General features: G+C 37.8%; 1 protein-coding gene across 20 annotated transcripts in view; it reads right to left on the reverse strand.

Annotated features, from left to right (window-relative positions):
- Positions 1–15,188, reverse strand: part of PDE4D (phosphodiesterase 4D) — a 1,509,235-nt gene that overhangs the window by 353,283 nt on the left and 1,140,764 nt on the right. Inside the window, exon 1 of one of the 20 annotated variants that reach the window (XM_021076877.1) lies at positions 7,502–11,012. The exons of the other annotated variants lie outside the window; for them this stretch is intronic. Within the exon in view, the coding sequence (XP_020932536.1) occupies positions 7,502–7,671 (170 nt within the window). The 5' untranslated portion in view covers positions 7,672–11,012. Of the gene's footprint in view, positions 1–7,501; positions 11,013–15,188 lie in introns of those variants that run through there. 20 annotated transcript variants of the gene reach the window in all.

A 15,188-nucleotide genomic window follows, 5' to 3' on the forward strand; every position in this document is an offset into this window, starting at 1 on the left:
CTGACTCATTTTACTATTATCTAAGTTCTTAAGGTCATTTACATATATTGTATCTGTATGTGCCATTCAACATCTTTCGACAACTCTGTATTGAGTTACCTCTGTGGTTTGAAATGGGCTGGTAGGAGAATTTTTGTCACAGAAACTAGCAAATAGTATTACTAAGCTTTTGTGGTGTCTTCAGAGGGAGCTGGTTTTTAACATTTACCAGCACGCCACTGACCAAAGTTATCATTGGCATTTAACAGTCTCTGAATGAATGCATTCATCTTTTATCCGAATTCTGATTACATTCTAGTGTTGTATTCATGGTCACATTTGTTCCTAGAGTTTGTTCCCCTAACCCGAAGCTTCTCTCTTTCAGGCTATTCTCAAGTTTTCTTTTTGGAATGTAGCTTACACATTTGTTGCTCTTGGAATGTCTGTCTTTTGCATTTGATTGACTTTATCTACTTACGAGCTAGAGAAGTCTTCAACCTTAATGGGGTCTGAAGCAGGTGAACTCTGGGTCTGAGCAGGTGAACTCTGCGGTCTCTTCAGCTTTAACCATGATACAGGGAATAGAAGCAGAGTGTCCCTACTCTTGTCAGGGGTCTAGAAACATTTGCTGATTGACTCATTCAATACACATACATCAAGCGTCTGCTATATGCCACATACTCTTCCAGAAATTGGCAATAAAGGGGTGAAAAAATGTACAAAGGATGTTTCCACATGGAGCTTACATTCTAGTATGTATTGATACTAAGTAAATTAATTTTAGTGTTGTCTACAGTGTCAGGCCTGACATAGGACTAACACACTTAATCATTACAACCTCCCATTTTAACAGATGACAAAAATAAGGCAGACTGAAGTGAAGTAGCTCAACCAATGCCTCAGAGCTGTGAGTGAAAGTATGAACAGTTCAACCTCAGCAGTGGAGCTGGAGAGCCAACCAGCTCTCAACGACTATTCCCCACACCTTTTCAAGGTGAGGCTGTTTTTTTACAGGCAAGTCGCTTATAAGGCTAATTGTTCATAGGCCAGCTGTACTGTGCTAATTTGTAACCAAGAATGGTTTCAGTGATAATGGTTAACCTCAAAGTAATTTACAAAAGAAGCATCACAGAATTGGTAAAATGCTAAGGCAAATGCAGAAAATGCTATTAATGTGGTAGCAGAAAGGCCTACTTTTCTGTAGATACTTCATTTAAGGGCACACTGGCCCTTTAAAGTGGACATTTTTATTTTCCATTTGCAGACAGGGAATCTGCTAGTAGAGGTTAGGGAACTGCCCAGTTAAAAAAGCAGGACAACTGGCATTCGAGCTTGGTCTGTTTGGCTCTAAGCCACTCTGCCTCCTACACCATGCCCCACCTCCCACAATGTGCAATAGTTGTTAGCCAAACTGTTATAATGCCTAAAAGGTAACTATTTTCTCATTTCCAATTTAGCTAATATTACTCACAATTTGGAATATCATGAAGAATGCCATTTTAATACTTAAGACAATGCCAGTGGAACAAACAGGCATGATACAGGATGAAGCTGACCTCTGTAGCTCAGAGAATCTTCTGGTTCCTCTGAACAGCTGGCCAAGGAGCAATATTTTGGCAGTAAAATGCAACCACATGACCAATGTTCTTGGCCACATGAAATGAGCCAGATGGAAGCCAACAAACCAAAACCCAGGGAGAGGACAGAAGCAAGCCACGTAAAATCTCTGATTAGTTTCCTTTCTTTCCTTTTTTTTTCCCAAAAGAAACACATATTTTGATGTTTTTGTTTAATATTACTTTAAGCCAATCTAAATGAAGTGAGAAGATGCTTAGATATTATTTGATAACTTTAACTCCAAACCACAAGGTGTCCTTTCTTCAGAGGAAGATTCTGAGTTGAGAAAATGAGGGCAGTTGAGTCTATAGAATGGTCTGTCTCTTTATGGAACTTCTCCTTGTGTGGTGATGAGAAGACCTGGTCAAGAAACGGGAGCTGGGAAAATGACTAGAAGGAAAGTGTTTAGAGGCCTAGGAAGCATCTAGGACAGACTGCCAGGGTGCAAACTTGGGCAAGTTTCTTAAACTCTCTCTGCCTAATATTTCCTTCTATAAAATAAAGGCAATGCCAGTTCCTTTATGGGGTTGTTTGTGGGATAAACTGAGATAACATATGTATAGCCCTGGAATTCTGTCTGGTACATAATAAATTCCCAATACAAATTAGATCATATTCATTAATAAATCTATAAATAGCACATGTTAGGGTGTGGAGAAAAGGGAATCCTCCTACACTGTTGGTGGGAATGTCAGTTGGTAAAACCACTATGGAAAACAGTATGGAGGTTCCTCATAAAACTAAATACAGAACTACCATATGATCTAGCAATCCCACTCCTGGGCATATATCCAGACAAAACTATGATTGAAAAAGATACATGCACTTGTATGTTCATAGAAGCAATATTCACAATAGCCAAGACAGGAAGCAACCTAAATGATCATCAAAAGATGAATGGGTTCAGAAAATGTACATATATACACTGGAATACTACTCAGCCATAAAAAAGAATGGATTAATGCCATTTGCAGCAACATGGATGGAACTAGAGATTCTCATACTGAGTGAAGTAAGTCAGAAAGAGAACAACAAATACCATATGATATCACTTATATGTAGAATCTAAAATATGGCACAAATATAACCTGTCTGCAAAATAGAAACAGACTCACACACCTAGAGAACAGACTTGTGGTTGCCAAGGGAGAGAAGGAATAGAGTGGGATGGCCTAGGAGTCTGAGGATTAGTAGATACAAACTATTATATTTAGAATGGACGAGCAATGAGTTCCTACTGTATAGCACAGGGAACTATATCCTGTCTCTCGGGATAGACCATGATGGAAGATAATACAAGAAAGGGAATGTATATATGTATGACTGGGTCACTCTGCTATACAGCAGAAACTGGCACAACACTGTAAATCAACTACACTTTAATAAAAAAAACTAATGTAAAAGTAAATAATTTATACTAGGAAAAAAATACAAACTAACAAACTAGATCTTATTATTCTTACTCTGGACTTCTGACCACATGTGTGTTGTACAGCCTCTGAACTTCCAATTTTCCTTCTCTTACTTGGTAGTTATTGTACTGATCCTCTTCACTTACTCTAAAAAATTGAATGTGAGAAGCTATGGAAAAGACACCAAGAAGTGCAGGTGCTATATCTGTGACATCTGAAAAGCTTTAATTTTTTTTTAAATGCCATACAATAGGAGGTACTAATGTGATACTTAGAAAGTTACATCCCAGACTATTGATTTGTTGGTGGCACTCATTTCTCTTTCCAAGACTTGGACTCTATCCAGCATTTTCTCCTGGGCATTCTGAGGCTTAATTAGATAGCCACTGATGTGCTCTACTTTGCTTCTGGTAGTAACCAAGAGTAGCTAAGAGACTGTATTCTCTGATAGTCCTTGCAAATATCTGCTACTATAAAATCCCCAGAACAAACTGATAGATTTGAGTATAACTTTCCAAGAAGAGCACAGAGGATGATTTAAGGTTATCTAAGGTTTTTTGTTTCAGAAAATATTCAATGATGTAGTCTCTCCCATGACCGTATTAATGTAAGGGGCAAGAAAACTACAACATACTTTGTTTCTGGCCTGTGGGATGGTCGTGAAATACCCTCTGTCCTGCATTTAAATGTGCCTGAGATGCTGTTCCCTTCTATTTGCATAGCATCCACCCTATAGTTACCCTGTAAAAGGTTGCGTTTAACATCTCTTTTTGAGAAGACAGAAAGCAAAAGTTTTGAGATTTATTCTGGTTGGAAGACAAGACCATCTCTAGAAGAGTGACTTTTAATTTAATGTTTCCTTGAATGTTACTATAATTTTAAACAATAACATTAAAAAAAAACCAACAAAAAACCAGCATGTCCTAATGTTCCCTTGGAGAATTGTCAGAGTCCACCAAACTAAGTCTGAGTTCCTTGTTCTTTCTTTGCTTCCCAGGTAATTTTCATGCCAATCTTTTAGGTACTATATTCAAACCTTCAACATGAGTTCACTCACTTAACATTACTTTCTCAAATCTAACACGAGCACATCATCCCACTCTCTCCCTCCTCTAAAATAGAGATGAGAGGATATGGTTCTAAAGAAATGACTGGCATTCATTCCATGTCCACAGAGAAAATTTAGCCTTCTTATGAAGTAACCATATTTTTCTCTATGTCTCTCTTTCCCTGTTTTTGCATCAAATCAAATTTAACTCAATAAGCTATATATTAATCATATTTGACTTTCTCTAAAAGTATATTTTACTTACAAAAGCCAAAAACTCATCACCACTCATTTCCGATCTATTTTAAGCTCTGTATGAGGTGCCCAAGGTTGTATTTCTCAGCAATCAATGCTCATCAAATACATATGATTTGCTATAACTTTAATAAATTAGACTCTTTACACACTTGTCTTTCCTTCATCCTGACTGCTACTAGAGAGTGAAAACAATTCCAGAGAAAAATATTCTAGCTTAAAGCTAAGTGTATCAACAATACCATCATAATATCAATTCAGTGTTCAAAGAACAAAAAAGACACTATGCTAGACATGTGAGGATTTCACAGAAAATAAAATTATTTGTATTAAACAAACAAATTTGTAAAGGAGAAATTCAACAAAGAAATTTTGGCTAACATTTCAGTTGCTTCAATCAGGGAATTATACCTAAAACCTCTCAAAGGTCAAGATAAGCTTAGGTTACCTCCATGTTTTAAGGGTCCTGTATATAAAAAAGACATGAAGAGATACAAAAGCTGGGTTGCAAAACTGTGGGGTATTTTAAATGTTTTCATCAAATACCTTAACACTTTTAACTCCAGGAACGCTATGGAATGAAACTGCCATTCAAAAGATAAATGCAGAATTTAAGTGTGTGTGTGTGTGTGTGTGTGTGTGTGTGTGTGTGTGTGTGCGCGCGCGCGCGCGTACACACATACATAAGCCCTTTGACTCATGATGCATTTGAGGTTGTGTGGTCTGTTAAAAGCATCTTTTTTCATTATTGTCAAGATATTGTTGTGGCTGAATAGATACTCTCCTTTTGAGCACTGAGAGACCTGTGAAAATGTGAAATCAGAATATTCCACTTCTGTCCTCAACTTCTGTCTCAAATTTCCACCAGACTCTGAGCCTGTTGATTTTTCAAACAAAGCAAGTTGTTTTTTCAAACAAAAGGGTGATACTAACAAAAGGGTGATACTAAGGGTGATACAAAAGAGAATGTAGAAAGATATTTCATCAAATAGGCATTAATGGCATTCTTGTTGCACGTAAGGAAGCCCCTAGCCTCAGGAATTTATAGTCCCAAATTCAGTGATAAAAAATACAGTGATAAAAAAAAACGGGACCCACAGAACAGTGAAGACAGTACATTTAAAAAATAAAGCATTACATGAGAAATTAATATTCAAATAAAAGCAAATGAATGAGGTCAAAATCTCCCAAGTTTCAAAGGAGACCGGTCTATGACGGCCATTTGGGATATCACTCTCCCCTCTTAAACTTGTCATGAAAGAAGCTTGTTAGAACTATGCACACTGGGCATTTAAATACATAGAAACTCCTCCTTAGACATTCCAGTGCTTGCTATATTTTGGAAAGGATCAGACTGACCAAGGAAAGTAAAAATATCTTTGGTAGATCAAGAAGGCAAGTTTCATAATCTATCTGAAAAGCATACAGGAGAGCTTAAATTCTGCATTTCTTGAGATTTCTCAAACTATTTAGTCCCATATGCTATTGCTTTTAGCCTAAGCAGAAGTTAGATATTTACGATATTTGGAAACTTGTTATCATTATCTTAATGATAAAGAGTGGCTAGAAGCCACCATCTATTGCAAATATGCACAGTAATGCTTATAAGTCTTTGGAGAGCATACATTTTAACACATAATAAGCACCAGATGCAAATAATAAGCTTGAGAAGCTCATTCGGTAAGAACATAGAGCATATAGGAGGCATATATTTCTAATGTTGAATCATATCCTTAAATGTAAAAAATTAACATAATTAATAAAAATTAATGGTATTTATTTTGTTTTGAAGTAGAAGTAGATCGAAGTACTATTTACACCTTTAACTGCCAACTTTTATTTATCCCTTGTCAAAGTTTGCTTATGTGTCATTACTAGGGAAGGCTGTAATTTGATTTATTTTATAGCTCCCTAAAAAGTTCCTAGGGCATTATCTTTCATACTGTCTAAAAACAAATAAATAATTCTTGTGAGTTATTTTAATCCAAACTTTGAATGTTTTCTTTTTTTCTTTTGGTTTTGTTTTATAATGATTTTTATTTTTTCCATTATAACTGGTTTACAGTGTTCTTCCAATTTTCTACTATACAGCAAGGTGACCCAGTCATAGAAACATATATACATTCTTTTTTCTCACATTATCATGCTCCATCATAAGTGACTAGATACAGTTCCCAGGGCTATACAGCAGAATCTCATTGCTTATCCATTTATATGTTTTCTATACAAGTAAATCAGGACATATTTTCATACAAATTTAATGCATACTTCTATATAGGCCTGGTAGTTCCCGGATAAGTTACATTTGGTCTAAAGAAGAAAGATCTTATTCCTGAGATTCTGCAGACAATGTGACTGGCATTTGCTATTGATGCAATAGCTTGCAGTGCTATAGACTAACCAATCAGAAACTAAAAGTGTGTGAAGAATCAACCTTTCCTTGTAAATATCTAGAACACGGAAGCAAAGAAGGAAATCAAAGATTTTTCAGTGTCTCCTTTTTTTAAATAATTATTTGATTACAATAGGCTAACTTGTATGTAATGCTAAGATGTCACTGACAATTTATTGAGGTCATGAGGTCGAGATTTTTCCTATGACATAATAGATTAATAACATATTTACTCTGCTTCATGGTATCTAAATCTCCTGACTTTCCGCCTAGATCAAACTAGGTGGGCAAGCTTACAAGGCTGACTTTCCACCTAGACCAAAGAGAGTTTCCACTTTTGCATGTGAATGAGACCTGAAACACTTATAAACAACACAGTAGTATGTTGTTGTTGCTTCTCCGTATGTTGAATCAAACAAGAACCCTTTCCTGACATTTAAAGTGTTAAGGGAAAGTTAGTGTGACCAATTCTGGCTACATTAAGTCCATTAGGCGTGCCATCACACTTGTTTTCCAGATGCCAGTCACAGAATGTTTTTCCAATTCACCATTTAACTCTCAAAATCAGCTCTTAGAGTTGGTCAAATTCCTCCTACTTCTGCAGGTTCCCAAATCCCACCGACTAAGGTTAAAGTTTGCATCTTAGCTCCTATTCCGCAGACTTCAAAATTAACACAGGATAATAAACAGAAGTTACATCCCTCAGCCCAGCTGGCAAAGGCTTATTTGCAGGGGGCCTCCAGCTACAGAGGCTGCTGACAAAACGTCTTCCTAGCCATAAATAGGAAAGAGCAATACCTGTAGGACTTTGAGAAACGCAATCTTGATTTGACTCTTGCTGAGGGTCCTGGCACGGTGGCTCCCCAAGGATCCCAAACAAAAGCCATTTGTAAGAAAGGTGCTAGGGAGGCCGGAGACAGCAGCAAGTCAGAGTGGGTGCAGGGCCCTGGGGCTGGAAGGCTCCACATGGAGCAGGAGGCACTTGTGGCTGAGAGAGGGCATTCCCTCCGTACGCTGCTCTGTGCTGCCAGGGAGGTGGCGGGTGGCCGAGGCAGGGCTGGAAGGATGGCTGGGACTTCTTGCTGCTTGACACTTGCCCTTTGCTACAGAGCTTGCTTCACTCTGACCTTATCTCATCAAGAACATGAGAAACTCTCCCTGGCAAATGTGTTTTTAAATACAGCCCTGATTAAACAGCACATGCCACTCCTGGAAAGCAATACACACAGACACACACACACAGACACACAGACACACACACACACACACACACACACACACACACACTGTGAAAGGTATGCCTGAAGTCGGTGAACCTTTATATCAAGCATCAAGTTAAAAAAAAAAGTAAACAGTGGTCCTCTGTTTAAGAAGAAAAAAAAAAAGTAAAAAAGTAAATATATGCCCATGATGGGGAAAATCCAACAGAGATTTACTACATCTCACACACCTAGCTGCCAAATACTATTTTTCTTATATCATCTTCTCTTAGCCACAGGGATGAACATCATTATTAGCAAACCTTGCACAAGGATTTAATGGTCTGGAAATACTAGCGCCTCCCTGCAAGTCAGTGTGTGAGGAAAACAGGCAGATCACTTTCAATGGTTTTGGCAGCTCTCCCCTCAAGGAGATACCGCGTCACCTTGGAGGGTGAGTTATAGTGTGTGACTTGGACAACAGAGATCAATTTTCTTGCCCATTTTCTACTCCCCATAAACATTTCTTAACTCTCTGATAAGTCCCGTGAAACAACCTTCTTTTAGATTACATAAGTGATGGAAGCCGCAGAGATTCGTCTGTTTTCCAGGTCCAGCACATCTCCATGAGGCATGCATTTCAAGATACGGTGCTCCGGGAGTCAGAGGACCACAATGCCGTCACTGGTCCTCTTCACCAAGGGCTATTCAATGTTAACAAGGCGGCATAATTCCATCAGTCTCTGTCCAAATACGGTCCCGCCAGTGACCTCAACTGTAAACCAAGGCAGAACTCCACTTCCCCAGGATAAGATTAGAGAGGCCTGGAGTGCCTGACAGTGACTTAACCCCCTCTGAACTGGACAAAACTGACCTACCGCTGAGCCTGGTGAACTTCACCACATCTGCTAAATTTTGAGACCGCCCCCTCCCGAATAGCCCAATTCATGTCTCATATACCCAAGGGGGCCAAATTATTCCTGTAGTTTCTGTCAAACCTTAAGTCAGTATACTTGGCCCTTCTTTTCCTAACAGCATCCAGCACACCAGGGGTTCTTGAGAATGCTACATGCTCTGTATCAGCTTTGAGAATGAGTAACTGAAAACATTTTTACAGGTTTCAACTCTTTGCTATCTGACAGATGGGCTGAAAGAGTGAGTGACAGCTGACTGAATGGTGGCAACCTTGCAGGATCCAAGAATTCAAAAATAAACACATTCTCTCTGAATCATCTAGCAATATTTTAATGCTTTGCCAATGATACCTTTTGGCTTTTGAATATGGATTCCCATTTCAAAGACCAAGACCAGTGGTCACCCTCCTGGTATTCTTTGAAAGAGAAGGTACCCATACCTACACCAGTCTGCCTGTGTTGGTTTATGAAACTCCACTATCAGAACTTCATTCCATGATTATATTCCATTTCCAAGGCAGGGCAACTCTTGGGAAATCCAAACATTCCTGGCAGAGTCAACACAGAGCTGAATAACTTGTTTAGGAGAATGGTTTCATATGAGGCTGCAGCTAGACAATGCAAGAAAACTGGGAGTCTGGGTGAGAAGGGGGTATGTTCCTAAAAACTGGAAGGGGGAGCAGATTAGTGTTAAGCGGGGGAGTCGGGTGGACACAGAGACAGACAAGAGAACAGAAGGCTAAGCACTGGCTAAGATTCACTACTGTCACCTTCCGTGCAATACAAAGCTCTCATTTCATCTGGTGGCATTTCAAAGTTTGTAGGTCAAATAGCATCATTAGTTTTTAAAAATGAAAGCTGCAGTCCAAATACACAACACTGGAAGCAGAAAATACTGCTTGTGTTGTTATCCCAATTGCACTTGTCATGGCAAGACGGACCCCATCTTCCCAGGTAGGCTAAAACCAGCAACAGGCACTTTGATGAACACTTGTCTTTATCCATACCAATTTACATTCTGAAAAGAAGGTTCTGTTGACACCTGTCTGATAAAATGTAAGGGCATAATAATAATGCAGAATGAAAATATTACAGATCTAAAAGAAATGTTCTTTGAAGGAGATGCAAAGTTGTCTTTAGGGTTGTTCAGCTCTATGTCAACTCTGCCAGGAATGTTTGCATTTATTTTTCAGTATTGCCAAAACATTTCTTTTTTGCCCCCCTCTGCTTCTTGAAAGCAGACATCTAGAATAGTTAAGCAAGACAAAGACAATGGAACTATAAATGTGAAATGATGACCACAAAAATGGAAACTTTGGTCCTTTTTCCTAATGTGAAATTGGATGAAGACATAGAAGTCTCTGTCAATGTTAAAGTTATTTCTCCTTAAATTACTTACCACCCTCCTTCTCATTTCTTCTTTACACTTAAGAATAATCCCCCTTAGGTTACCAGGTCTCAGTAAGGTCACAAAAATAAGTTATTTCTTTCTGAGATTAATTATAAGCAAAGTTAAGCCTTGATTTCAAGTATAAACATTAACATTATTTTGAAGGTCTGACTAATACTTCACAGACATGAGAATTTAGACAATTGGGAAAAAATTTTTTATTTAAAATAAGCTGTTTGCTAAAATGAACTTTTTTCCCAATTCTTTTTCTCCACACCCTCAACATATGGAAGTTCCTGGGCTAGGGACTGAATCTGAGCGGTAACTGCAACCTGCACCAAAGCTGCAGCAACACTGTACTTTGATCCAGGCTGGGGTTCAAACCTAGAGCTCTGCAACAATCCAAGCCACTGCAGTCAGATCCTTAACCTACTGTGCCACAGCAGGAACTCCACTAAGATGAACTTTGGCTGTCATTTACGTTTCAAGCAGCTGTCTATAACTTTCACTGCACACGTATCAAAGGGTAGAAAAGGAAGTAGAAAATCTTTTGAATATTTTAATCTCTTTCATATTAGTAAGCATTTATTTTCCAAAATTAGTTTTAAGAAAAGCATGATTGAATGACAAGGAGAGATGTCCCATCCCTCAGATAAACTCTTCGTTTGCAAGTTGGAAACTAAACTCACCTGTCAGAGAAAACCAGATTCTGAAATCTAAACTTTGCCTCTACCCAAATTTGTTTTGTTTTGTTTTGCTTCGTTTTTGTCTTTTAGGGTGACGTCCTCTGCATATGGAGGTTCCTAGGCTAGGAATCAAATAGCAGCAGCAGCTGCCAGCCTATGCCACAGCCACATGGGATCCAAGCCACGTTTTCAACCTACACCACAGCTCATGGCAACTGCCGGATCCTTACCCACTGAGCAAGGCCAGGGATCAAACCTCCATCCTTACGGATACTAGTCAGGTTTGTCACCACTGCTCCACGATGGGAACTCCCACCCAAATGTTTTCCACTTAATTCCTAACCTCACTAAAAATCCCAATAAAACGCCCGCCATCTGCCAATAGCATAGATCTTCTGTTCTGAATAGCTCTAAATAAGGCATCTCTGCATCTCAAACATTTTGGGATTTTGGTTCTAAGATTCCAGATGTTAAAATAGCAAGTTTGGGGTTTGTTGTCCTACATAGAAATTCAGAATTTCCTTTATAGGAGATCACGATTGTGAATCAAATCTGAAAATCCCAAATTTAAAAGTAAGAAAGTTTAAACATAAGCCACATAAGCACTTATTTACACACCAAGTCACTGACAGGTGAAAGGGGAAGGTTTGAGCTAAACTTCAGAGAAACCAAGAGTTACATTAGTGGGGTTGCATAGTGTTGAAATACATTGCCTCAGGAAACCAGAGCAGCCAGAGATAATATGGGTTCAGGATAATGCCATATTTTGAAATAGTTGCTGATTGCAAACTCAAAGGCAGCAGAAGTTAACAACTTCATTTCATTTATCATTTCATTTTCATGCTATCTAATAACAATAGTTTCCATTAATAGTTTCATTACAATTCCATTGTCAGGGTGATCTGTTGCAAAAGAGTGTGCTGAAAAGAAATTTAATAACCAGACTGTGTGCTTCTGAAAACTTACTCATTCACTATAAATACTTGTGGTTTAAACAAGGCCTTCATTACATTAATACAGTATCATAATCGACTATCAATTATTACTCCAAATGGAAATGCAAAATAATGCTAACATTTTCTTTGAATTGCTATCTTTGAAAGCATTCAGATAGTCATTCTAAATCTTATATGTGTTTACTTAATTTAGTGGTCAATTATCCCATGTTCTGAAACTGTTCTGAGGACAAATATTTTTTATAAACTGTAACCCCATAGAGTAATAACAGAATTCATGATACCCCATAGTCTTAAGAGCATTAAGAAAACATATTTTGTGTTTTAAGCTACTTCAAATGCATGCTCTATTCATATATGTTTAAGAAAACACAAAAAAGAAAATGTAATTAAAGAGCTAAAATTATTAAGATATAGAATAAAATACATGACAAGAGGTATGATTAAATATAAGAACAAAATATAAATAAAACTAGATTGTGAATCAAAATGCTTTGCTATACACTTAAGGTTTCTATCTACATGTTTTAGGAATGTTTTTGCAATTTGGAAGATAATTAAGTCAAGCCTTTTCTTTCCAATAAGGTACTGAGTTCTTTCTAAACACTTGAGTAAATGAAGTTGAGGGAAAGAAATTAGAGAAGAAGAAATGAGAGGGAAGGGACACACTCTATGTTTTTTAAGTATCTAGGAAGTGACAGACAAAGTCCCAGGAAACTTTTTAAGGAGTCAACAGGAAATGAAATTAATATAGGCTAATGACTTGACATAAAGAACTAAAAATGGTATTTTAAAATGTGTGTCAAAGTCTTCTACGGTCAGTATATGTTTACCTAATTTTTTGTGTATGAAGATTTTAAAAGCCAGAACACTTTTCTTTCTAATATTGTACTCGTAATTGCATACTGAAAAACATCCTCCTTAGCTGTTGACTGGTGAAGGGGTGGATACAGAGCTTCATCTTGAAAACTACTTCCTCCAGGAAGCCTTCTCTGCTTTCCCAGGCCAAGGGATGCCTCCACAGCCCTCTGCACTTCCTCTTTGTCACTGTCTGCACATTTGTAATTACTTTTTCAATGCCTGGCTTTCTTGACAGACCTAAATACCATGAGAACATAAGTGGTGTCTGCTTTCCCAGTGCCTCTACAGGGCCTAGCAAAATAAATAAGCCATAATAATTCTCTTTAATGAACAAGTAAATCAATCATCTCAAGACTCCTTAAAAATAAGATGCATTATATTCTTTTATGTTCCTAAATAGGAGCAACTGAGTTTACCAAGTGTAATTTAGGTGGGATTTAGCTATTTTCTCTCTCCTTAGATGCACCCTCTGACAAAGCAACAACTGTAGCAATCAATTAAAATAAAATAAAAATAACAAAACCAGAATAACCACTGTCACTGTTAGTTCCAAATGAATACAGGCCTGTCACCAGATTTTCTTCTTTTTTAATGAAATATCATTGAGCAAGTATTTCGGGAAAGCCCTAGTAGGGGAAAAAGAGCCACAGTAACACAATGAACTTGCTATATGACCTTGAGCACTGTTGCCTGACCTTGCTAAGTTCAGCATCTTATCCAAATGAGAACCACTGCAAAGAGTTTCTGAGAGGAATGAATAGGGTAATTTATATAAAAGCATTTGGAAAATGCCACCCTAAATTTTAGGTAATGCTATTAATATTGGTAAGCTTTTAGGGGAACTAGGACAACTATTTTCCATACTGTTAGAAACATTTCCAGTTAAGAATTGTTCTCTAAAATGGTCACTGTGTGAGCATGGTAAGTAAGCATACCATCTAGCCAGTTTCAGAAGCATATCAATCTTCAGTTTTAAAGGTTTCTTTTTTCTTTTTTCCTATTTGAAATCTTTTTATTCTAAATGTGTAAGGATAGACTATCAAGCTATTATATTTAAAGGTTAATCCTATAGCAAAAACTTAATGTTTTATTTGCAGATCAAAAACCTTCTACTGGTTCTGTTTATAAGAACTGAAAAAAAAATTAAGTGACACAGGATTCTCCTAAAGTTAGATAATGGAATTTTTCTCAATTGTTCAAAATCCTGGGCTTCACCTAAATATAGAAACATTGCCATTTATTTTGTGAAAACTTATGGGATCCTGAAGACAGGTTGTTTAACTGGAAAAGCATTTGCAACCCTGATTCCAACTCATGCTGTTCTCCTTGTTGACTACGCACCATATAAGGGCAGAAATGGCCTCTTTCAGTTTTTTAAAACTATGTTAAAAAACAAGGAAAGCAGTGATGGAATGACCAGGCTGAGACACATAATTGCTCCCTCAGGAGAAAGGAAAAAAAGACCCCAAATACCATGAATCTCTAAATAACAACAATCTCATGCTTTCAACTTTGGCACTGTGAATTTTTTTCCATGACAGTGTTCAATATCTCACTAAATCTGGATATCTATTTATTGGAGTCAATATTCACAACCTTTCCCATTCCTGGACACTTAACGCTGACCCGCCACCCCCAGACCCCCTTCCTCACCCTGACATTCCCCATGCACTGACTGGTTCTGTGAAGCAAACATCATCAGAGGGTCAGGGTACTTTTCTCACCCCCTATTTTACATGATAATATCTACCACTTACTTGATATTTATTGTGTAATAATTGCTTCACATGAGTTACATTATCCTCACAATAATATAGCCATGAGCTTATCTTAGTTTTATTCTGTTTTCCAGCTAAGGAAATGGAGGCTTAAAAAAAAGGAATTTGCTCCTACGATCACACAGCCAATGAGGGGCAGAGCTAAGGTTAAAATTGAGGTCCTTCCAATTGTAAAACCTATGCAGCTAACCAGTTTATTCCTAGACGATAAGTGAGCTAAGGAATGAATGAGGGCAGGCCCCTTTCTTTGGAGAGTTAAATCTTGGAGGAAGTTTTGGATTATCACAGAAGGAAGAGATAACAGGTACAATAGTTATATAATCTGAGTTAGTCTAACCAACTCGCTGTCACCATTTTATCGATGACAAATCTGAGGTTCAGAGAGGTTAAGTCACTTGGCCGACATCACAAAGTTAATATATGACAGAGATATGAATCCAAGTCAGTGTTGCCTATGTCAAATCTTGTCTCTATTAGTTTACCTAAACTCTTTAAATTCTCAGTTCCATGGATGAGACTGGTCTTTGGGTCTGAGGTGGGGCTGAGGCTGTAGGTAGGGGCTGAGTGGGCTCAACTATGATAACCAGACAGACAGGCAGAGAGAGAGGAGGCCTGTCAGTATTTAATAAGGCTTGAGAGAAAAGTGATAACATGTCAGTGTTTGTACCACTGGGTATTGCTTTACATGTTTCCCTCTGTGT

This window comes from Sus scrofa, chromosome 16, assembly GCF_000003025.6.
Source record: "Sus scrofa isolate TJ Tabasco breed Duroc chromosome 16, Sscrofa11.1, whole genome shotgun sequence".
In the NCBI taxonomy this organism is placed as follows: domain Eukaryota; kingdom Metazoa; phylum Chordata; class Mammalia; order Artiodactyla; family Suidae; genus Sus; species Sus scrofa.